This window comes from Lepidochelys olivacea (genome assembly GCF_965140295.1).
Source record: "Lepidochelys olivacea isolate rLepOli2 genome assembly, chromosome: 13".
Taxonomy (NCBI): Eukaryota; Metazoa; Chordata; order Testudines; family Cheloniidae; genus Lepidochelys; species Lepidochelys olivacea.
The window spans coordinates 35,848,263-35,873,431 of NC_140423.1; the positions used below are offsets into that span (position 1 = coordinate 35,848,263).

The following is a 25,169-nucleotide window of genomic DNA, read 5'->3' on the forward strand; positions in this document are numbered from 1 at the left end:
TCTCAGGAAGGTGGGAGATTAGCATCTTTAAAGACCTATTGTTCTTCCTAATGGTCCACTGACTTGTTCCCAGTTAGCCAGCCAGAATGATTGCATTCTGTCTAGTGGGCATTCCCCAGATACAAACACTTTTGTAGTACAGATGTATAGTCAATATTGCTAACTTTAGATACAGCAATGATACTTGCATACAAATAAGCTAATCATATTCAGTAGATCATAACCTCTCCAATGATACCTCACATAAGCTATTTTGCATAAAATACATTAGGATTATGACACAATCATATCATATTATTACTATCAAAAATATGGGAAGCAGTGTCACAGTCATATCTCCAGGTGATCTACAAAGTCATAGCTTGATTGATATCAATACAGCTATACCAGTTTATACTCAATGATGATTGGGCCCAGTTACATCTTTATATACAGAACTGCAGCAAGTTTTTGTCTGACGCGTCCAAAACATGTAGGAAACCAGTAAGAATTGTATGATTCACATTCACATATATGGTATTCTTCAGATTCAGCTCCAGTGTCTCTCTCTCTTTGTCACCCTTGCAGATGACATATTCTGAGAGAGAGCCTGATGAGAACCAGACCATTTCTGATGTGTTCATCCTGGTGGGGTTTTCGTACCTTACCAGACTCCAAATCCTTCTGTTTCTGGTGTTTCTGGTCATCTACCTGGTCACCCTGGTGGGGAACCTGCTCATTATCCTCCTTATAAAGCTAAATCCCTCACTTCACACCCCCATGTATTTCTTCCTGCTCAACCTGTCCTTCTTGGAAATCTGCTACACAAGCAGTGTGGTCCCTCAGCTGCTGGCTCACCTCCTGGTGGAGCAAAAGACCCTCTCCATTGCAGGCTGCGCTGCCCAGATGTACATATTCACCATCATGGGCCTCACGGAATGCTGCCTTCTAGCAGCCATGGCGTATGATCGCTACATAGCTATATGCAACCCCCTGCACTACAGAACCATCATGAGTGGCCAGGTGTGCGCACAGCTCGTGGGTGCTTCATGGACCATTGGCATCTTGGTGGAAGCAGCTCAAACCACGTGGATCTTCAGCCTTCCCTTCTGTGGCTCCAACCGCATCCACCACTTCTTCTGCGACATCCCACCAGTGATAAAGATGGCATGCACAGACACATCCAAAAACCAAATTGTGGTCTTGGCTCTGTCCGTGCTGTTTATCCTGAGCCCTTTCCTGCTGATAATCCTGTCCTACATCTGCATTATCTCCACCATCCTCAAACTGCCGTCGGCAGAGGGAAGGCGTAAAGCCTTCTCCACCTGCTCCTCCCACCTCATGGTGGTGACTTTGTTCTATGGAACAGCCCTTTTCACCTACCTGAGGCCCAAGTCGATCTCCACCCCGGAGGGTGATCAAATGATTTCCCTCATGTACACAGTTATCACCCCAGTGTTGAACCCCATAATATACACTCTGAGGAACAAAGAGGTGAAGGGAGCCTTTAGAAAAATAATAGGGAAGAGCATCTCTTCACACAACCAGATAAATTAAAGAATGAAAAGCAGAGTCAATCAAAATGGGGGGACTAAGGGCAATTCATAAACATTTTGTTGAATTTCTCCCGATGACCCCCCACTTTTTTAATTGGAATTTTTCCATTTGAAAAACTTTGACCTGTTCTAAACCTGTTGGGAAAATAGGAAGAGAAACTTTTCTTAAATGAAATAAATAAATAAATATTTATTTCTTCAAACTTTTGATAGCCAGAACCTTTTGACCAGATCTAAAGATCATTGAAAAATCAAATGATAATCTTTAATCAAAGTAGTGTCCTGATTTTATATCTTCAAAATTTGAAATGTCAAAGAAAAAAAAAACTTAACATAAAAAACATTTCATAAAATGTTCATCTTGGTTAGTTGGAATTTAACAATTTTCACCAAAATTTTAATTGTTGAATAATTCCAACCAGCTCTATAGAAAAGTCCATTTAGGCTTCCCCTTTTCCTGCTCTGGAAGTCCAGTGCAGAATTTTAGGTTTTGGGTCGGGCTGTGGTTTTTCGGCAGTCGAATGCATTTCCCCAGTGCTCCCTCTTGGCCTAATTTAAAATAACATTCCTCGGCACTTATGCATGGCTTCCTATGACACTGATAGATTTTTCAATGCCCAACCTGATCAGATCACACAACAACTCTGGGAGATGGCTCTTGACTTCCATAGCATTTTTTACTAGCAGATCAGATTGTACGATTATGGTGTATAGCATAGATTCATCAATTTTAAGGTAATAAGGGACCATTTGATTATCTAGTCTGATATCAGCAATTTCAAGGGATGTCCAACATGGCTTATTTTGCCTCGTGCAGGAGCACGCTCTGTGGGGATGGGCATGCACTGTCCAGTGATGGACAGGAGCTCTAAGCCCGGAACTCTAAGAAGCATCTATTGAGCTTGAAACTGAGATTTTTTTCAAATGCTCATAACTTGGCCAAGTCTGGGTGTTGTTCCCTATACCAGCAAAAGGTGCATCCCTGACACCAGGGTGACCCCCCCCCTCATATTTAATTTATTTGCTTCAATGCCTACCGGTGCTAGAGTGTCCGGAAAGAGAATTATTCCTCTTTGTTAACACAGGGGAACCAATGTATTTTCCCGTAATCTCTTTCTTGGAAATGACTGAACCTTTTTTGGGAGAACCCTTAAGAAAATTTTCTACTGAGGCAGACACCCAACACGAAAACTATCAGCCCAAATGGTTAAAGTTTTAGGAAGTTATAAGGAATTAAAAATGGGGTCTTGTAATCAAAGTGTTGGATAACATCATTTATAGGGTTTTCTCCCATTGCCACCTCTTATATATCTTGTCTGGCTGGAGTCTATCTAGATTCATAGATTCTAAGGCCAGACAGAGCCACAGTGATAATCTAGTCTGACCTCCGGTATAACATGGGCCATAGAACTTCCTCAAAATAATTCCTAAAGCATAACTTTTAGTAAAAACATCCAGTATTGCCTGGAGCCAACACATACCTCAATAATTTTTTCCAGTGGTTAATTGACCTCACCATTAAAAATGTACAATTTATTTCCAGTCTGAATTTGCCTAGATTCAACTTCCAGCTATTTGGTAGACAAGCCCCAAGTATGTTCAAGTAACATCATCTTCCCCATGTCTTCTTTATTTATTTATTATTTGTTCTGTGTTTAATTGAGCAATAGATCATAAACTGCTCAGAGAACTATTTTGTTCCCTTATGTTTGCTATAAATTTTCACGTATGGCTAAGGTGCAATAATGTAGACAAAAGAAAGAAAGAAAGAAAGAAAGAAAGAAAGAAAGAAAGAAAGAAAGAAAGAAAGAAAGAAAGAAAGAAAGAAAGAAAGAAAGAAAGAAAGAAAGAAAGATGTTTGTAATTGACAATAAAATAGTTCAAGTAGTTCTGTCTGTAAGGAAAGATTTTTATGACCCAAAGGCAGTTAAATTGTTCTGTAAATAAAAAGTAACTTGATCAAGTACAATTATTTATTGTTTGTCTCTTCAGGACCAACACAAAATATTTGGCAGTCTAGAAAACAAATTAACAACATAAGCAAGCAGCATAGCATTTAAGGCCAGAAGGGACCATGAAATCATCTAGCCTGACCTCCAAGTATGTCACTTGCTACCAACACCACCCAGCGCCCTCACACCCATGCAACAATTTAAATTAAACAAATTATTTTTGCCATTCCTTTGGACCTGAGGGAGAGAGCCTGATGTTCCAAGAAACTTATTCAAGTAATAGATGGTTTTAAGGGTCAAATCTGATATTTTCAAAGCCAGATAAGGGATTTGAACAATCAAATGGAAGCTCAGTGCCCAGGTTGCCTAAGGATGCAAATAAGCACCTTGTAGGATTTTCAAAGCACCTAAGCGGAGCTAGGACCAGATTTTTAAATGTATTCGAATATACAGAAAGGTTTTTAGAGAGGTGGGATTTAGTCACCCGAATGATTTTGAAAAATCCTATTAATAGTCTAACTGCATTTTAAGTGCCTAAGGGCCCTAATTTTTAAAGGTATGTCGGTGCGTAATGATCACATAGGTGCCTAGAGGGATTTTCAACAGTGCCTGGCTCTCATTTAGTTGAAAGAATGTGGTGTCTAACCTGCTTAGGAACCTTTCTAAATCCCATTAGGTTTGCATCTACATCTGTAAGCACCTAAATACTTTTAAAAAACTGGTCTTTAGGGTCTGACCCAGTACTCACTATAGTCAATAGAAAGACACCTGTTGAGCACTGGATTTGGTTCTTAAGTGATGCATTGCGGTGGCCATCTGCATTTGAGGGAGTTTTAGCTCAAGGGAGCACAATGTTAGGAGTCCAGCTATGGTGCCATAATGTATTGTGTAGACGCTACACAGAAGATACCACAGCAATGGACGGGGTTCTTCTGACAGTGTCATAACTCCAACCCCCTGAGGAATGGTAACGAGGTTGATGGAAGAATGTTCCCCCTTCTCCAACTGCCAGGTTCTCCCCTCTGCATCCTTTCCTTCCTCTACCTGAGGCAGGGGGGAGCTCTACGGGGGAGTCTTTTCAGCTCTTTTGGGTCTATTCCAGGGTATGCCGTGTGGGGTTCTTTCATCCCCCACCCACAGAAACTACACTGTGTGTGGGGTGGGGGCTGGATGGCGCCACAGATCCACCGACTCACAGGTCCTCACACAATTCACAGCTCCGTGGGTGTTCCCTTTATTTTCCCTCCTTCCTTTCCATCAGGGGCTTGGGGTTGGTCCCTGCCCTCTCCCAGACACTTAGGGCTTCCTGTCCCCCAAGCTCGTCCAATGGGGCCTGGGTCTCTTCCTCTGGGGGTCAGCTAACAAGGACCTCTGCCGGGCCTTACTCTCTGGTCAAGGACCCTGGGGTGAACATCCGGACCATAACTTCCCTTTCCCTTCTCCACCTCTGTTGTCTAGGGGTTTTCTGCTCGGGGATTTCTACACCGTCTTCAGGGGTTCTCCCCTTTTTCTTTTCTTGGGCTTTCTCCCTCTGCCCACCTTCCTTCCTGGGAAGGGGTCCCAGTCCGTACCCACCACCACTGGATAATGTAGGCCTTTTACTACCTCGACCCGTTGCCAGTTTGCCACTTATGCCTGCCCCGAACCTCATAGGGCAGCTGGGCAATAGGGTAGCCTCCTATCCCTCTGGATGCATTCTACATCAATCTTTGCACTGGGGATCCACCAGTGTGGCCTCAACAGCTTCCTTTGTACCAGACAGCAGGCCAAGGCCGAGTCCACCAGGCCTTGCTGAGGTTTCCTCCTCACCATTACTGGAATGGTGGCCAGCTTCTGCCCCTTTCCCTGCCCTCCAGGATTTTCAAAGCCACAAAATTCCACCCACAATCCATGTGCAGGCAGCCCCCTTCTTGTGTCCCGGTCGTCCGCACCGCCAGCAGACCACCGGTCTGAACCCCGTGGGAGCCCCTCAGGTGTCCTCCCATTTATTCTGCAGGCCCTTCCCAGATGGGGTTTCTATGGGCCTTCTCCCTGTCTCCACTTCTTTCCTCTGCCATCCCTCCTTCCTGGAAAGTCCACCTCTGTGTACTCCTCCGTAAGCTTTACAGCTGCCTTGACCGTATTCGCTTGGTGCCGCCTCACCCACAGCTTTATGTTCTTGGGGAGACCCTATTAAAACTACTCTAGAATGAGCACGTCAGTGATTTCCACCACTGTCTAGGCATCCGGCCTCAGCCACTGGGTTGCCCAGTCCATTAACTTTTGGGTGAATGCCCAGGGCTGCAAGCCCACATCCACTTCACTGTTCGGAACTTCTGGCGGTACTTCTCCGCAGACAGCTCCACCCAAAAGAATGGCTGCCTTTACCGCTTCATAATTCCTGGCCTGCTCTTCATTTAGGGCTATATAGATTATTTGGGCTTTGCCATCTAAGTAGGGAGACAGTAGCAGGGCCCAGGTTGCCCTGTCCCATCCAACTCCCGTGGCTTCCCACTAAAAAGTGCCTAGGAAAGCACTGGGGTCATCTGTCAGGCCCATTTTACACAGTCTAGTGCCCGAATGCCATCCCCTTCCATGGGACTCACCACTTTCTGCAGGAGCTGCTCTTGGATGGGCAGCACAGTATGGGGAGGAGATGAGCAGCCCTCAGTGGCGAAAGAACAGGTTAAAGACTATTTAGAAAAGCTGGACATGCACAAGTCCATGGGGCGGGATCCTCACTCCCTGGAAAAAGCATGGAGTAGGTGGTCAAGGAATCCTTTTTGAAGCACTTGGAGGAGAGGAGGGTGATCAGAAACAGTCAACATGGATTCACCAAGGGCAAGTCATGCCTGTCCAACCTGATTGCCTTCTATGATGAGATAACTGGCTCTGTGGATATGGGGAAAGCGGTGGACGTGATATATCTTGACTTTAGCAAAGCTTTTGATACGGTCTCCCACAGTATTGTTGCCAGCAAGTTAAAAAAGTATGGATCGGATGAATGGATTATAAGGTGGATTGGAAGCTGACTAGATCATCGGGCTACCAATGGCTTGATGTCTAGTTGGCAGCCGGTATAAAGCGGAGTGCCTTGGGAGTTGGTACTGGGGCCGGTTTTGTTCAACATCTTTATTAATGCTCTGGTTTGCGGATGTCACTAAGCTGTGGGGAGAGGTAGATACTCTGCAGGGCAGGGATAGGGTTCATAGTGACCTAGACAAATTAAGGATTGGGCCAGAAGAAATTTGATGAGGTTCAATAAGGATAAGTGCAGGGTCCTGCACTTAGGACGGAAGAATCCAATGCACCGCTACAGACTAGGGACCGAATGGCTAGGCAGCAGTTCTGCGGAAAAGGACCTAGGGGTGACAGTGGCCGAGAAGCTGGATATGAGTCAACAGTGTGCCCTTGTTGCCAAGAAGGCCAACGGCATTTTGGGATGTATAAGTAGGGGCATTGCCAGCAGATCGAGGGACGTGATCGTTCCCCTCTATTCGACATTGATGAGGCCTCATCTGAAGTACTGTGTCCAGTTTTGGGCCCCACACTACAAGAAGGATGTGGAAAAATTGGAGAGAGTCCAGCGAAGGGCAACAAAAATGATTAGGGGTCTGGAACACATGACTTATGAGGAGAGGCTGAGGGAACTGGGATTGTTTAGTCTGCGGAAGAGAAGAATGAGGGGGGATTTGATAGCTCCTTTCAACTACCTGAGAGGTGGTACCAAAGAGGATGGTTCTAGACTATTCTCAGTGGTGGAAGAGGACAGGACAAGGAGTAATGGTCTCAAGTTGCAGTGGGGGAAATTTAGGTTGGATATTAGGAAAAACGTTTTCACTAGGAGCGTGGTGAAACACTGGAATGCGTTACTTAGGGAGGTGGTAGAATCTCGTTCCTTAGAAGTTTTTAAGGTCAATCTTGACAAAGCCCTGGCTGGGATGATTTAATTGGGTATTGGTCCTGCTTTGAGCAGGGGGTTGGACTAGATGAATTCCTGAGGTCCCTTCCAACCCTGATATTCTATGATTCTAATACTAGCAGGTGTTTGTTCACCTCTCTTTGCAGGTGAGGGTTGGGAGATTCTCTCTGTGAGGAAAGGGAGACCAGGTTGGAGGTAAAGAAGTTAGCTCTTAAAAAGTGATGTCTTTTTTAAAGGGTTTTCGGAGAAGCCTTCATGATTTAGGGGGAGAACAGCTCACAGAACCTTTGTTGCCATGGTCATTTTAGCCCTTCCTGTTACTAGCTCACTCAGAATTTGTTTCTCCTATGTGGAAGCTCTATGGTGCTCTGATCTCAGAGACATGTCTCCAGAGCAGGGTGCAGGTCTCCCTGTTCCCCTTTCCTGACTAGAGCACGTACAGTGGCTTATGGGACTCCTACAACCTTTGAGCTACCAGGGCTGAGTGTTTATCTCAACCAATACAAGCTCATGTTTTTCAGTTCTCATGGACATGCCACGCAAACATCCATGTTGTAAGAAGTGGACTGGACAAGGCAGTCTCTGAGGACTCCAGGGAATGGATGCCATCTGTATTGGCTTCCCCTCAAGCTGTCCACCTAATCACCATTGTACCTGAGTGCCTCACAGCAAAACGAGGGGACAGTAATATTATCCCCACGTCTGTAAGGGGAACTGAGGGACATGGAAATTTTTGGGTTCACAATTTCAAATGGTGGGATTTAAGGCAAGCACCACAAGCCATAGGCACTAACATAAAATATACAGTGACCAGAGGTAGGGTGCACCTGCTCTTCACACTTCACTCAATGAGGCTCAAACTGCTTCTGTGGAGGAGCCACTAGAAAGAGCAAAGTTGCTTGCTGTGTTATTGCGGAATGCAGGTGCTCAGTAACTCTGATAGTGAGTTCATAAATTCAGCATCTGAATCCCCTAAATCAGTGGCTCTCAAGCTTGTCCGTTCCATATCCCCTCTCATCTAGCAGGGATCTCCCTGCCATTGAACAATACGTGTACATCAGTCTGCTCATTGTGACCACCTGAAACATGTTTGTGACCCTCATGTTGAGAATCCCTGGACTCTGAGAACTTCTGAATAAGTGCAACCCACTCATTCCCAGGACAGGGCCTCTGGATACCAAGAGGACTCTGTAGAACATGGAAGGGGTGCAAGGTCATGACTGAAGTCTATGATTTGCTAGGGCCTGTTTGGTGAGCAGACCACTTGTCCTCACCCCCAACTACCTCATGATTGCAAAGCCCTCCTAGTTAAAGCAGGGTTCCCCTACAGTGGGGCTGAGGACAAAGTGTTAAATTTAGGAAAATTAGGAAATTCACAAACACAACATTGGTCTTAAGGTGAAGTTAATATTGAAAATATAATATAAAGGGAGAAAAAAACAAGAACTTTTTAATCACTATTATAACTATTATTTACTATTTTTTTCATTTTTCAGGTACAATTTAAAGACACAGAATGGAGCAAGAGAACCTCCCTACCACAGTGACAGAATTTGTCCTCTTGGGCCTCACCCAAACTGCTGAGGTGCAGTGATTCCTCTTTGTCATCTTCTTAATAGTTTATCTGACAACGTGACTGGGAAACTTCACCATTATCACCACTGTGATCGCCAGCCACCAGCTCCACACCCCATGTACTTCCTGCTGGCCAGCTTGCCTTTCCTAGATGTCAGATACTCATCAGTTAATGCTCCCAAATTGCTGTTGGGTCTCCTCTCCCAGTGCAGAACCATCTTGTTCAACGAGTGCACCCTCCAGATGTTCTTCTTCCACTTCATCGCTGGTGCGATGGTTGGAGTCCTCATGGTGATGGCTGCTGTTCGATATGTGGCCATCTATAAACCACTGCGTTACTTGATTATCATGAACCATGGTGTCTGCATGGGGCTGGTGGCAAGGGCTTGGCTGGGTAGATTGGCTCACTCTGCTGTTCAGATTGGACTGATCCTCCAGTTGCCATTCTGTGGTCCAAACATCCTGAACAATTTCTACCGTCATGTCCCTCAAATCATCAAACTGGCCTGCATGGACACCTACTTGGTTGATGGGTTTCAGAGTAGCAGCCGTGTTAGTCTGTGTCCGCAAAAAGAAAAGAGGTACTTGTGGCACCTTAGAGACTAACAAATTTATTTGAGCATGAGCTTTTGTGAGCTACAGCTCACTTCATCTGATGCATGCAGTGGAAAATACAGTAGGGGAATTTTATATATACAGAGAACATGGGTAACGAGAGTGATCAGCGGTAAGGTGAGGTATTACCAGCAGGAGAGAAAAAAAACTTTTGTAGTGATAATCAACGTGGGCCATTTCCAGCAATTGACAAGAATGTGTGAAGAACAGTAGGGGGAAAAAGAAACATGGGGAAATAGTTCTACTTGGCTGAGTTGCTGATGGTCTCTAATGGCAGAGGGCTTGTCAAAATAATATTTATCCTCCTGCTTATTTCCTACACTGTCATCTTACTAAAGATAAGAACAAACGTCACAAGAAGGGAAGCACAAGGCTCTGTCCATCTGCGGAGCCCAGGTCATGGTTGTGAGCTTAATATTCATATCTTGCATCTTCATCTATGCTTGGCCCCAGCTGTCGGCCCCCACCTTGCAGGGTCCTAGAGCCTAAGCTGCTGCCTGAGCCCAGACATCCATATGGCAATTTAACTGCTTGTGCGCCCGAGCCCAGTGAGCTCACATCAGCTGGCTTGGGTCAGTGGCAGGTTTTTAATTGCAGTGCAGACATACTATAAGAGGTAACCAGAAGCAAAGACTGAAAACTAAGGGCCAGGTCCTGAGCTTGTGTAAACTGACACAGTTCAACTGATTCCAGAGTAGTTAGGGCTATTTATGCCAACTACGGATCTGGTTCTTCGATTTCAGTGGAACTACAATGATTTAAAACACCTGGGGATCTGTCCCATTGACTTCCACAGACCTGTGGTTGATTTTCTCCCACTCGGGATCCACTCTGTTACACAGTTTCAGATCCATAATCTTTGCCTGTCATTCTGAAAGAAAGTCAAAAGTTCTTAACCCATCTCCACTTCTGTCATGGTTCCTTCCTCACTCTGAACTCTAGGGTACAGATGTGGGGACCTGCATGAAAACCTCCTAAGCTTCCTTTTACCAGCTTAGGTTAAAACTTCCCCAAGGTACAAACTATTTTACCCTTTGCCCTTGAACTTCCACTGCCACCACCAAACTTTATCTGGGTTCCTGAGAAAACGTTGTCTGGAAACGTCTTTCCCCCCAAAATCCTCCCAACTCCTACACCCCACTTCCTGGGGAAGATTTGGTAAAAATCCTCACCAATTTGCATAGGTGACCACAGACCCAAACCCTTGGATCTGAGAACAATAAAAAAAAATTCAGTTCTTCAAAAGAAACACTTTAATAGAAGAAACCTGGCAAGGTCCTTGATCATTTTCCATTCATCACAGTTCAGAATGGGCTTTATTTGCACAGGAGCTGAGGTCTCATTGACTTCAGTAGGAGATTTACTTCTCAAATATTGCTGTAAATTAGAACCAAGGGTTTGATCAGAGTCTGGAGAATAAGGAAACAAATAAATCACCTGTGGCAGCATAACCTTTCCATTCTGATGGGAACAGGTCCACAGCCGAGCTCCTCCCCTTGCTGCTTTTGGCATAGGTCCATGTTGTGCCCTGCTGAAGCATTTTATGTAGAGGAACAAGGATTATGAAACGTCCTATAACTTCCTCCTAACATCATTTCCCTACGGAGTTGGCAGTGTAGACTGTGTCTTTGAAAAAAACACAAGATAATCACTCCTACTCTTCTGGGGCTGTTTGGCAGTCAGAGATTCCTTTTGTTTGTCTTTAAGATTCACTTCTACTATATCTGTGCTTGCTTCATCCCAAACATTTACGGTCACATATCACTGATGTATTTCATATTGTCAGAGAGTTACAGAGTTTAAGGACAAAAGGGACCTCTAGATTATCTCATCCAACCGCCTCTGTCTCACGTTGTGTTGGGTTTCGTTACACAGGCCCACAGAGTATATTAGCCAGGCATCAAATGAATATAAAAGAGAACTTTTACTTGGCGGGCCCTGTGCTGAACCACTGAAATGGAGGCACCTCTGGGATGCAGAATATATAACGTCATGCAACACTGTTCAACGGATGATTAAGACAGGAAGGAAAGAACACCTTGTGCAAATAGAAACTGTCCATATGTGTGTGTGATGGAGACAATTATAGCTCATGCAATGACTACATAGCCATTCAATAATGATAGTTATATAGGAAGTAAAGGATAAAGGGTTGAGGAAATGGAATCAGAAACACAAGAGACCTATAGGTCTAGTCTTGTAAAAATTACTTAGAAAGACAAGGTAGGTGAGGTAATATCTTTTATTGTTGGTGAGAGAGACAGAAATTGGTCCAGGAAAAGATATTACCTCATCCGCTTTGTGGCTCTAGTATCCTGAGACCCAGGCGGCTACAACAGCACTGCATACAAGAATGGCTTAAGCAGTTAGGGGAAGTAGAAGGCCGTCTAGCTTGAAGAGGAGCAGTTACTCAATGACTTGGCATAAGGAAGTAAACTATCAGTGACCTTAAGTCACAAAACATTACAAGGCTCTGTTTATTGTTTTGTCATTATCACAAGTGTTGCAAACAGCAGATAGGTAACCACACAGGAATGCACCCTGCTCAGTGTGTGTGTGTACGTCTGTCACCCCGTGCTAAAGGGAATGAGCCATGTTCAGTGCACCTGTGTACATGCCACTGCTGCCTCACTGACTTGTCAATGACCACAGGTGGTCGGGAAAGATCTTTCAGTTCATCCAAAAGCTATAACAGCCACCAGAAACAGCGCCCCCTTCCACTGTGATGGTTCATTGTGGGTCGGCACCAACTCCGAGGGGAGAGTGCCGCGTACTGAGCCACCCTATCTACCCCTGCAGCACAGGGCCCCTGAGAGCCACGCTGGAGCACTGTGGTAAGAAGCAATTCTGACGGGAACAGGTCCACAGCTGAGCTCCTCCCCTTGGTCCTTTTGGCACAGGTCCATGTTGTGCCCTGCTGAAGCACAAGGGGTCAGCATGGACCAAGAGACAACAGCGCCCCCGAAATGAAACCTCACCCAGCTCCTTGCAGCCTGGAGCTGCTCTGGAGCACTGGGTTTATTACTGACCCACAGAGGAGAATGTCCCTTAATGAGTCCTCCATCCTGTTCCCTTCAAATACAGCGACCCCTATTGCTGAACTGGGACATTGGGAGTCCAACAACCTGAGAACAGCCTACAGAGCCCTACAGGCCCATCCCTGTATTTTAGCACCCCCTAGTTCTACACTGGGGTCATTGTTAGCCACACAGACTAATGGGGAAGAGTGCCCCAAACTGAGCACTCCACCCCACTCTCAGTAGCACAGCCTCAGCCCCCTATGGCCATGCTGGAGTAATGGGGTCAGAACTGTTTAAGAAATGAGAGTGCTCCCAGATGAGCCCATCACCCCACTCCCTGAAGCACACTACCCCCTAGCACTGCTCAGCTTCCACATATATAGAGTTTATTCTAATGTTCCTGGGAACTAGTCCTGATTCTGGTTCCGCTGCAAACTTACTGTATGAAAGCGAATAGTCCCACTGACTTCTATGGGCTTTGTATCTGGTCCTCAAGGAGGGAAATGGGCCCGTTGGTAAGAGCAGTAGAGTCTGAGAGTGAGGACTCCTGGGTTCTGTTCCTGGCTCTGGGACGTGAGTGGGGTATAATGTTTAGAGTAGTGGGGACTGGGAATCAGATCTGTTGGGTTTTAATCATGGCTCTGAGACAGGAGTGGGGCGCACAATCTGAACATCAGGGAACTGGAGTCATAAGCCTTGGGTGTTGTTACTGACTCTGTCCCTGACTCTTTGTGTTGTGTTGCCTTGGACAAATCATTCCTCTTTCCAGACAAAATAGTGTCACACAATTTACCACACTTAGTAAATCTTATTACAATTTTCATCTAGAAAACACACATGATGATGACTATGATGATTGATGATGATGACACCACCTCCTCTGAAATGATTGTGCTAGTATATTTTGTTTTGTTGCACTTTGATGCAGAATTGTTCTTCCTCTGAGGAATATTATAAGAAATTTCCTTCAGGGACTAGGTCCCAGAAGCCAATGAATGAAATAAAAACACCTGTGTTTCCTTCAACACATATTGCACTTGTAGCTAGGAGACAGAACTACTCTTCTTAAACAAGGTAGGTTATAAATGAATGACTTAAGCCCCTAACCATTCTCCCACTGAAATCCATGGGTGTTGTGCCGCAGTCTACAATGGGAGCAAGATCATGTCATTGGTTTCTTCATCTGAATTTTCCAGACATGGGCAGAGAATCTTAATGTGTGTCTGAGCACATGAGTTTTGTCTGTGTTCGTATCTATCTATCTATCTATCTATCTATCTATCTAGTCAAATCCATCTGGCAGTCTAGCTATTCGTCTCTGAATCTACCATTCAGAATTCAACTAGTTTAATAATCATGAATCAGGTCATGAGTTTGTCTTCAGTGGTGTTATGCTAATTTACACAAGGCGAAGTTCTGGTCCTATAATTCCGTAGCGCCCACCATGGTGATAGATAAGCACCAAACATGGTCATCATCATGCCATGATTGTACTTACTATTTTTGTTGTTGTGTTATTGTTGGGGTTTCTTGCTTCTCCCTCATCTCGTCCATACTCCCCTCTGTTCCTCAACTGTCATCATCATTGACTGAGTCTGAGTGGAAAAGTTGTTTCTTGAAGTGGGTCTTGTATATGGATCTGAATACAATTGAGGCTGGGAAGATTCAGCCTGATCTCTTCTAATAAGAGAGTCCACTCCCAGAATACGACCATAGCGCATGCTGTGCATCTGCTGCCCAAGAGTTAAATGGTGTCTCTTTTAGCTGAATTTTTCTCAAACCTTCCTCCACAAAATTTATGCTTCTTTAATTGCTTTCATGTTCTCCTGTGTACTAATGGAGAGTCCAGATGCCTTGAAGAACTCAGAAAATATCACTAAACTGCCAGCAACAAGCAGCTATACAGACCTTATTCCTAATGATGAGTACATTTCTCCATTTATTTAGAGCCACTCCAAATGTCAGCCAACAAATAAAGAAAGAAATACAAATCCCTTCTGAAAAAATAGTTTAATCAATATTGATGTTTTCCATGAGAAAATGTTGATGTCAGTTTTCAATTTTCCATTCGATTTCATGTGGACTCTTCTGAATCAAATTTAAGGTTTTCGCTATTTCAACTTTTCATATCAATTCAGGATGACAACAATTATTGGAATATTGGAATTTCCCAAGAGACGGAAATTCCATTTTCCAGCCAGCTCCGCACGTACCGCAAAGGTCATGCTGAGGAAAGTACTCACAAACTTCAATAGAGGTTCCCCAAAGTAGGTCTTAAGAGAGGCTGAAGAATTTCCACCTCTTCTCCAGGTCTCCCTATTTAGAGAACATAATTCTTTTTGTTTTAAGTTGTTCTAGGTAGTGCACTGTGCACAGTGCACCGCTACAGTATGCTTTGGTTGTTGGATTTAATTTTCTCTATTTCATTGACTGTGTGCGAGTGTGTTCAATTTCCAGGAGAATGGTTCTGTGGTTATGCTAGAGTTTCACGTATCAGGAATGATGACTCGTTCTGTAAACCCAGTCTCTTCATCCCTATCATGACCCCTATCATTCCCAGTTTCCCGCTTAGTAGCTCACTATTATTTGACACATTGCTTTGAGAGCCACATATTGAAGGTGGTAAGGATATGCAAAATACAATAATTGTTATTGCTCATTTTTATTTCAACTCTGTCATTTCACTGTCATGCCTTTTATTAGGAAGTTCCTTGTCAACAAATAACCTAGAAGTAAAACTTCTCTGGAAATCATCTCTTCATACATTATAGGACCTTCCTTCTAAAATTCTTTGTAGCAAGGTGATTGGACAAAGATCCTCCACTGTTGTAAAGCAGTATAGCTCTTTTTATACCCACGGAGCGGTTAACATTTACACCAGCAAAGGGTTTGGCCCTAGCTCTTATTTTGAATATTGAGAGAAACCAATGCATTACAAATGTTGTGATGGTAATGGCAGGAATGATTTAAGTTGTTCTCTAATATTTAAGGAAGAATAACTTTTAATAGTACACAAAAGTTCAAAATCCCCCATTGTTTCACCATTTATTGCACTTCTCATTCTTTAAAGTGCTTCAATCATGTTGGACTCAGCAGCATCAGTTTACTCATGTGAGTAGTCCTCACGTATGTGAATTGTAATTGCAGTGGGAATACTTGCATTCGTATCACAATTCTCGTGATTAAGATCTGAATGAGATCAGAATTTGCCCTCATTTGAGAAATCTTATTTGATAAACGTGGCTGTAGAAAGAAAGAAAGAAAGAAAGAAAGAAAGAAAGAAAGAAAGAAAGAAAGAAAGAAAGAAAGAAAGAAAGAAAGAAAGAAAGAAAGAAAGAAAGAAAGAAAGCTCCCTTTTTGAATTTTCATGTAGACAGAAAAGAAATGTGTTCGAAGAGGAAGAACAGAACCCCTGCTATTGGAGACTGGTATTCCTCCATTGCTGGTATAAACTGATATAGCTCCTTTAGAGTAAATTTATCAGATCCCCATGTGTTGTAAAACAGTTGTATTTGCACTGGTGTCAAAGTGGTCATTGTGATGCGTTGCCCCCCCGCCCCCTAGGTGCCACCTGATGTACTGGGGTAACATTCAGCCCACCTGTTCCACAAGCCTGGGGTTCCTTACATTGTCCTGCTGAGCCAGGCCCTCATCCTCCTCCAGCACAAATGAAGGCAGGGACACATCCAGCTGTGGAAAGAAACAGACACTGAAATCAGAACTGCATGGGAAGGCTTCAGCTAGGGAATTGCCCAGCACTCAAAAGAGAGTTGGTGGAATCTCCATCCTTAGAGGTGTTTAAGGCCTGGTTTTACAAAGTCTTCGCTGTGATGATTTAGTTGGTGTTGCTCCTGCTTTGAGCAGGGGGTTGGACTCGATGACCTCCTGAGGTCTCTTCCAACCCCCATCTTCTATGATTCTATGATTAGCCAGCAAATAAAACAAAAACACAATATAAGCTTAATATACTAAAGAAACTCGTTACAAATAGTAATTTCTCACCCTAAATGTTGATTTAGGCAGATTTCAGACGTTCTTGAAAGCATGCTGCTCTTGCTTGCAGCTTAAAACTCCAGGTATTTCTTTCACAGGTCAGACACCTTCTCAACCTGGGCTCAGCCCTTATCCCCCCTTTATCTTTGTTCCTTAGGTGTTTCCAGCAGTCATCCTGGGCGGGGATTCAGTGAAGAACGAACCCTAATTATCTCACTCCCCTGACTTAAATAAGATTTACATATGGCAGGAATCCATTATTATTTTTCAGTGTTATTCCCACACCCCTCAGTGGAAAAATACTGGTGTTTTATCATGGAAACCAGAACCTTGTGACTTGAACACATGACCGTGCACTGTCAAAGCAGCCATAGGTCACAGGCAGTTTGTAGCTTCCCTGGAAAGCTTCTCAGGAAGGTGGGAGATTAGCATCTTTAAAGACCTATTGTTCTTCCTAATGGTCCACTGACTTGTTCCCAGTTAGCCAGCCAGAATGATTGCATTCTGTCTAGTGGGCATTCCCCAGATACAAACACTTTTGTAGTACAGATGTATAGTCAATATTGCTAACTTTAGATACAGCAATGATACTTGCATACAAATAAGCTAATCATATTCAGTAGATCATAACCTCTCCAATGATACCTCACATAAGCTATTTTGCATAAAATACATTAGGATTATGACACAATCATATCATATTATTACTATCAAAAATATGGGAAGCAGTGTCACAGTCATATCTCCAGGTGATCTACAAAGTCATAGCTTGATTGATATCAATACAGCTATACCAGTTTATACTCAATGATGATTGGGCCCAGTTACATCTTTATATACAGAACTGCAGCAAGTTTTTGTCTGACGCGTCCAAAACATGTAGGAAACCAGTAAGAATTGTATGATTCACATTCACATATATGGTATTCTTCAGATTCAGCTCCAGTGTCTCTCTCTCTTTGTCACCCTTGCAGATGACATATTCTGAGAGAGAGCCTGATGAGAACCAGACCATTTCTGATGTGTTCATCCTGGTGGGGTTTTCGTACCTTACCAGACTCCAAATCCTTCTGTTTCTGGTGTTTCTGGTCATCTACCTGGTCACCCTGGTGGGGAACCTGCTCATTATCCTCCTTATAAAGCTAAATCCCTCACTTCACACCCCCATGTATTTCTTCCTGCTCAACCTGTCCTTCTTGGAAATCTGCTACACAAGCAGTGTGGTCCCTCAGCTGCTGGCTCACCTCCTGGTGGAGCAAAAGACCCTCTCCATTGCAGGCTGCGCTGCCCAGATGTACATATTCACCATCATGGGCCTCACGGAATGCTGCCTTCTAGCAGCCATGGCGTATGATCGCTACATAGCTATATGCAACCCCCTGCACTACAGAACCATCATGAGTGGCCAGGTGTGCGCACAGCTCGTGGGTGCTTCATGGACCATTGGCATCTTGGTGGAAGCAGCTCAAACCACGTGGATCTTCAGCCTTCCCTTCTGTGGCTCCAACCGCATCCACCACTTCTTCTGCGACATCCCACCAGTGATAAAGATGGCATGCACAGACACATCCAAAAACCAAATTGTGGTCTTGGCTCTGTCCGTGCTGTTTATCCTGAGCCCTTTCCTGCTGATAATCCTGTCCTACATCTGCATTATCTCCACCATCCTCAAACTGCCGTCGGCAGAGGGAAGGCGTAAAGCCTTCTCCACCTGCTCCTCCCACCTCATGGTGGTGACTTTGTTCTATGGAACAGCCCTTTTCACCTACCTGAGGCCCAAGTCGATCTCCACCCCGGAGGGTGATCAAATGATTTCCCTCATGTACACAGTTATCACCCCAGTGTTGAACCCCATAATATACACTCTGAGGAACAAAGAGGTGAAGGGAGCCTTTAGAAAAATAATAGGGAAGAGCATCTCTTCACACAACCAGATAAATTAAAGAATGAAAAGCAGAGTCAATCAAAATGGGGGGACTAAGGGCAATTCATAAACATTTTGTTGAATTTCTCCCGATGACCCCCCACTTTTTTAATTGGAATTTTTCCATTTGAAAAACTTTGACCTGTTCTAAACCTGTTGGGAAAATAGGAAGAGAAACTTTTCTTAAATGAAATAAATAAATAAATATTTATTTCTTCAAACTTTTGATAGCCAGAACCTTTTGACCAGATCTAAAGATCATTGAAAAATCAAATGATAATCTTTAATCAAAGTAGTGTCCTGATTTTACATCTTCAAAATTTGAAATGTCAAAGAAAAAAAAAACTTAACATAAAAAACATTTCATAAAATGTTCATCTTGGTTAGTTGGAATTTAACAATTTTCACCAAAATTTTAATTGTTGAATAATTCCAACCAGCTCTATAGAAAAGTCCATTTAGGCTTCCCCTTTTCCTGCTCTGGAAGTCCAGTGCAGAATTTTAGGTTTTGGGTCGGGCTGTGGTTTTTCGGCAGTCGAATGCATTTCCCCAGTGCTCCCTCTTGGCCTAATTTAAAATAACATTCCTCGGCACTTATGCATGGCTTCCTATGACACTGATAGATTTTTCAATGCCCAACCTGATCAGATCACACAACAACTCTGGGAGATGGCTCTTGACTTCCATAGCATTTTTTACTAGCAGATCAGATTGTACGATTATGGTGTATAGCATAGATTCATCAATTTTAAGGTAATAAGGGACCATTTGATTATCTAGTCTGATATCAGCAATTTCAAGGGATGTCCAACATGGCTTATTTTGCCTCGTGCAGGAGCACGCTCTGTGGGGATGGGCATGCACTGTCCAGTGATGGACAGGAGCTCTAAGCCCGGAACTCTAAGAAGCATCTATTGAGCTTGAAACTGAGATTTTTTTCAAATGCTCATAACTTGGCCAAGTCTGGGTGTTGTTCCCTATACCAGCAAAAGGTGCATCCCTGACACCAGGGTGACCCCCCCCCTCATATTTAATTTATTTGCTTCAATGCCTACCGGTGCTAGAGTGTCCGGAAAGAGAATTATTCCTCTTTGTTAACACAGGGGAACCAATGTATTTTCCCGTAATCTCTTTCTTGGAAATGACTGAACCTTTTTTGGGAGAACCCTTAAGAAAATTTTCTACTGAGGCAGACACCCAACACGAAAACTATCAGCCCAAATGGTTAAAGTTTTAGGAAGTTATAAGGAATTAAAAATGGGGTCTTGTAATCAAAGTGTTGGATAACATCATTTATAGGGTTTTCTCCCATTGCCACCTCTTATATATCTTGTCTGGCTGGAGTCTATCTAGATTCATAGATTCTAAGGCCAGACAGAGCCACAGTGATAATCTAGTCTGACCTCCGGTATAACATGGGCCATAGAACTTCCTCAAAATAATTCCTAAAGCATAACTTTTAGTAAAAACATCCAGTATTGCCTGGAGCCAACACATACCTCAATAATTTTTTCCAGTGGTTAATTGACCTCACCATTAAAAATGTACAATTTATTTCCAGTCTGAATTTGCCTAGATTCAACTTCCAGCTATTTGGTAGACAAGCCCCAAGTATGTTCAAGTAACATCATCTTCCCCATGTCTTCTTTATTTATTTATTATTTGTTCTGTGTTTAATTGAGCAATAGATCATAAACTGCTCAGAGAACTATTTTGTTCCCTTATGTTTGCTATAAATTTTCACGTATGGCTAAGGTGCAATAATGTAGACAAAGAAAGAAAGAAAGAAAGAAAGAAAGAAAGAAAGAAAGAAAGAAAGAAAGAAAGAAAGAAAGAAAGAAAGAAAGAAAGAAAGAAAGAAAGAAAGATGTTTGTAATTGACAATAAAATAGTTCAAGTAGTTCTGTCTGTAAGGAAAGATTTTTATGACCCAAAGGCAGTTAAATTGTTCTGTAAATAAAAAGTAACTTGATCAAGTACAATTATTTATTGTTTGTCTCTTCAGGACCAACACAAAATATTTGGCAGTCTAGAAAACAAATTAACAACATAAGCAAGCAGCATAGCATTTAAGGCCAGAAGGGACCATGAAATCATCTAGCCTGACCTCCAAGTATGTCACTTGCTACCAACACCACCCAGCGCCCTCACACCCATGCAACAATTTAAATTAAACAAATTATTTTTGCCATTCCTTTGGACCTGAGGGAGAGAGCCTGATGTTCCAAGAAACTTATTCAAGTAATAGATGGTTTTAAGGGTCAAATCTGATATTTTCAAAGCCAGATAAGGGATTTGAACAATCAAATGGAAGCTCAGTGCCCAGGTTGCCTAAGGATGCAAATAAGCACCTTGTAGGATTTTCAAAGCACCTAAGCGGAGCTAGGACCAGATTTTTAAATGTATTCGAATATACAGAAAGGTTTTTAGAGAGGTGGGATTTAGTCACCCGAATGATTTTGAAAAATCCTATTAATAGTCTAACTGCATTTTAAGTGCCTAAGGGCCCTAATTTTTAAAGGTATGTCGGTGCGTAATGATCACATAGGTGCCTAGAGGGATTTTCAACAGTGCCTGGCTCTCATTTAGTTGAAAGAATGTGGTGTCTAACCTGCTTAGGAACCTTTCTAAATCCCATTAGGTTTGCATCTACATCTGTAAGCACCTAAATACTTTTAAAAAACTGGTCTTTAGGGTCTGACCCAGTACTCACTATAGTCAATAGAAAGACACCTGTTGAGCACTGGATTTGGTTCTTAAGTGATGCATTGCGGTGGCCATCTGCATTTGAGGGAGTTTTAGCTCAAGGGAGCACAATGTTAGGAGTCCAGCTATGGTGCCATAATGTATTGTGTAGACGCTACACAGAAGATACCACAGCAATGGACGGGGTTCTTCTGACAGTGTCATAACTCCAACCCCCTGAGGAATGGTAACGAGGTTGATGGAAGAATGTTCCCCCTTCTCCAACTGCCAGGTTCTCCCCTCTGCATCCTTTCCTTCCTCTACCTGAGGCAGGGGGGAGCTCTACGGGGGAGTCTTTTCAGCTCTTTTGGGTCTATTCCAGGGTATGCCGTGTGGGGTTCTTTCATCCCCCACCCACAGAAACTACACTGTGTGTGGGGTGGGGGCTGGATGGCGCCACAGATCCACCGACTCACAGGTCCTCACACAATTCACAGCTCCGTGGGTGTTCCCTTTATTTTCCCTCCTTCCTTTCCATCAGGGGCTTGGGGTTGGTCCCTGCCCTCTCCCAGACACTTAGGGCTTCCTGTCCCCCAAGCTCGTCCAATGGGGCCTGGGTCTCTTCCTCTGGGGGTCAGCTAACAAGGACCTCTGCCGGGCCTTACTCTCTGGTCAAGGACCCTGGGGTGAACATCCGGACCATAACTTCCCTTTCCCTTCTCCACCTCTGTTGTCTAGGGGTTTTCTGCTCGGGGATTTCTACACCGTCTTCAGGGGTTCTCCCCTTTTTCTTTTCTTGGGCTTTCTCCCTCTGCCCACCTTCCTTCCTGGGAAGGGGTCCCAGTCCGTACCCACCACCACTGGATAATGTAGGCCTTTTACTACCTCGACCCGTTGCCAGTTTGCCACTTATGCCTGCCCCGAACCTCATAGGGCAGCTGGGCAATAGGGTAGCCTCCTATCCCTCTGGATGCATTCTACATCAATCTTTGCACTGGGTGGCCTCAACAGCTTCCTTTGTACCACAGCTTCCTTTGTACCAGACAGCAGGCCAAGGCCGAGTCCACCAGGCCTTGCTGAGGTTTCCTCCTCACCATTACTGGAATGGTGGCCAGCTTCTGCCCCTTTCCCTGCCCTCCAGGATTTTCAAAGCCACAAAATTCCACCCACAATCCATGTGCAGGCAGCCCCCTTCTTGTGTCCCGGTCGTCCGCACCGCCAGCAGACCACCGGTCTGAACCCCGTGGGAGCCCCTCAGGTGTCCTCCCATTTATTCTGCAGGCCCTTCCCAGATGGGGTTTCTATGGGCCTTCTCCCTGTCTCCACTTCTTTCCTCTGCCATCCCTCCTTCCTGGAAAGTCCACCTCTGTGTACTCCTCCGTAAGCTTTACAGCTGCCTTGACCGTATTCGCTTGGTGCCGCCTCACCCACAGCTTTATGTTCTTGGGGAGACCCTATTAAAACTACTCTAGAATGAGCACGTCAGTGATTTCCACCACTGTCTAGGCATCCGGCCTCAGCCACTGGGTTGCCCAGTCCATTAACTTTTGGGTGAATGCCCAGGGCTGCAAGCCCACATCCACTTCACTGTTCGGAACTTCTGGCGGTACTTCTCCGCAGACAGCTCCACCCAAAAGAATGGCTGCCTTTACCGCTTCATAATTCCTGGCCTGCTCTTCATTTAGGGCTATATAGATTATTTGGGCTTTGCCATCTAAGTAGGGAGACAGTAGCAGGGCCCAGGTTGCCCTGTCCCATCCAACTCCCGTGGCTTCCCACTAAAAAGTGCCTAGGAAAGCACTGGGGTCATCTGTCAGGCCCATTTTACACAGTCTAGTGCCCGAATGCCATCCCCTTCCATGGGACTCACCACTTTCTGCAGGAGCTGCTCTTGGATGGGCAGCACAGTATGGGGAGGAGATGAGCAGCCCTCAGTGGCGAAAGAACAGGTTAAAGACTATTTAGAAAAGCTGGACATGCACAAGTCCATGGGGCGGGATCCTCACTCCCTGGAAAAAGCATGGAGTAGGTGGTCAAGGAATCCTTTTTGAAGCACTTGGAGGAGAGGAGGGTGATCAGAAACAGTCAACATGGATTCACCAAGGGCAAGTCATGCCTGTCCAACCTGATTGCCTTCTATGATGAGATAACTGGCTCTGTGGATATGGGGAAAGCGGTGGACGTGATATATCTTGACTTTAGCAAAGCTTTTGATACGGTCTCCCACAGTATTGTTGCCAGCAAGTTAAAAAAGTATGGATCGGATGAATGGATTATAAGGTGGATTGGAAGCTGACTAGATCATCGGGCTACCAATGGCTTGATGTCTAGTTGGCAGCCGGTATAAAGCGGAGTGCCTTGGGAGTTGGTACTGGGGCCGGTTTTGTTCAACATCTTTATTAATGCTCTGGTTTGCGGATGTCACTAAGCTGTGGGGAGAGGTAGATACTCTGCAGGGCAGGGATAGGGTTCATAGTGACCTAGACAAATTAAGGATTGGGCCAGAAGAAATTTGATGAGGTTCAATAAGGATAAGTGCAGGGTCCTGCACTTAGGACGGAAGAATCCAATGCACCGCTACAGACTAGGGACCGAATGGCTAGGCAGCAGTTCTGCGGAAAAGGACCTAGGGGTGACAGTGGCCGAGAAGCTGGATATGAGTCAACAGTGTGCCCTTGTTGCCAAGAAGGCCAACGGCATTTTGGGATGTATAAGTAGGGGCATTGCCAGCAGATCGAGGGACGTGATCGTTCCCCTCTATTCGACATTGATGAGGCCTCATCTGAAGTACTGTGTCCAGTTTTGGGCCCCACACTACAAGAAGGATGTGGAAAAATTGGAGAGAGTCCAGCGAAGGGCAACAAAAATGATTAGGGGTCTGGAACACATGACTTATGAGGAGAGGCTGAGGGAACTGGGATTGTTTAGTCTGCGGAAGAGAAGAATGAGGGGGGATTTGATAGCTCCTTTCAACTACCTGAGAGGTGGTACCAAAGAGGATGGTTCTAGACTATTCTCAGTGGTGGAAGAGGACAGGACAAGGAGTAATGGTCTCAAGTTGCAGTGGGGGAAATTTAGGTTGGATATTAGGAAAAACGTTTTCACTAGGAGCGTGGTGAAACACTGGAATGCGTTACTTAGGGAGGTGGTAGAATCTCGTTCCTTAGAAGTTTTTAAGGTCAATCTTGACAAAGCCCTGGCTGGGATGATTTAATTGGGTATTGGTCCTGCTTTGAGCAGGGGGTTGGACTAGATGAATTCCTGAGGTCCCTTCCAACCCTGATATTCTATGATTCTAATACTAGCAGGTGTTTGTTCACCTCTCTTTGCAGGTGAGGGTTGGGAGATTCTCTCTGTGAGGAAAGGGAGACCAGGTTGGAGGTAAAGAAGTTAGCTCTTAAAAAGTGATGTCTTTTTTAAAGGGTTTTCGGAGAAGCCTTCATGATTTAGGGGGAGAACAGCTCACAGAACCTTTGTTGCCATGGTCATTTTAGCCCTTCCTGTTACTAGCTCACTCAGAATTTGTTTCTCCTATGTGGAAGCTCTATGGTGCTCTGATCTCAGAGACATGTCTCCAGAGCAGGGTGCAGGTCTCCCTGTTCCCCTTTCCTGACTAGAGCACGTACAGTGGCTTATGGGACTCCTACAACCTTTGAGCTACCAGGGCTGAGTGTTTATCTCAACCAATACAAGCTCATGTTTTTCAGTTCTCATGGACATGCCACGCAAACATCCATGTTGTAAGAAGTGGACTGGACAAGGCAGTCTCTGAGGACTCCAGGGAATGGATGCCATCTGTATTGGCTTCCCCTCAAGCTGTCCACCTAATCACCATTGTACCTGAGTGCCTCACAGCAAAACGAGGGGACAGTAATATTATCCCCACGTCTGTAAGGGGAACTGAGGGACATGGAAATTTTTGGGTTCACAATTTCAAATGGTGGGATTTAAGGCAAGCACCACAAGCCA

The 25,169-nt window shown here is 44.4% G+C and overlaps 2 protein-coding genes and 1 pseudogene across 3 annotated transcripts; all 3 read left to right on the forward strand.

Annotated features, from left to right (window-relative positions):
* Positions 1–567: 567 nt before the first annotated feature.
* Positions 568–1,536, forward strand: LOC311529745 (olfactory receptor 10A4-like; the record flags this gene model as incomplete). Its single annotated transcript, XM_084645943.1, has 1 exon — positions 568–1,536. One exon carries the CDS (start codon positions 568–570, stop codon positions 1,534–1,536), a length of 969 nt encoding a protein of 322 aa, XP_084502069.1.
* A 7,368-nt stretch (positions 1,537–8,904) lies between these two features.
* LOC311529468 (olfactory receptor 4D1-like) lies at positions 8,905–10,067 on the forward strand (annotated as a pseudogene). The gene is made up of 2 exons: positions 8,905–9,488; positions 9,818–10,067. The product of its transcript is annotated as an olfactory receptor 4D1-like (transcript).
* Positions 10,068–17,565: 7,498 nt separating this feature from the next.
* On the forward strand, positions 17,566–18,534 carry LOC311529748 (olfactory receptor 10A4-like; the record flags this gene model as incomplete). The annotated part of the gene is made up of 1 exon (XM_084645946.1): positions 17,566–18,534. One exon carries the CDS (start codon positions 17,566–17,568, stop codon positions 18,532–18,534), a length of 969 nt encoding a protein of 322 aa, XP_084502072.1.
* Positions 18,535–25,169: the final 6,635 nt, after the last annotated feature.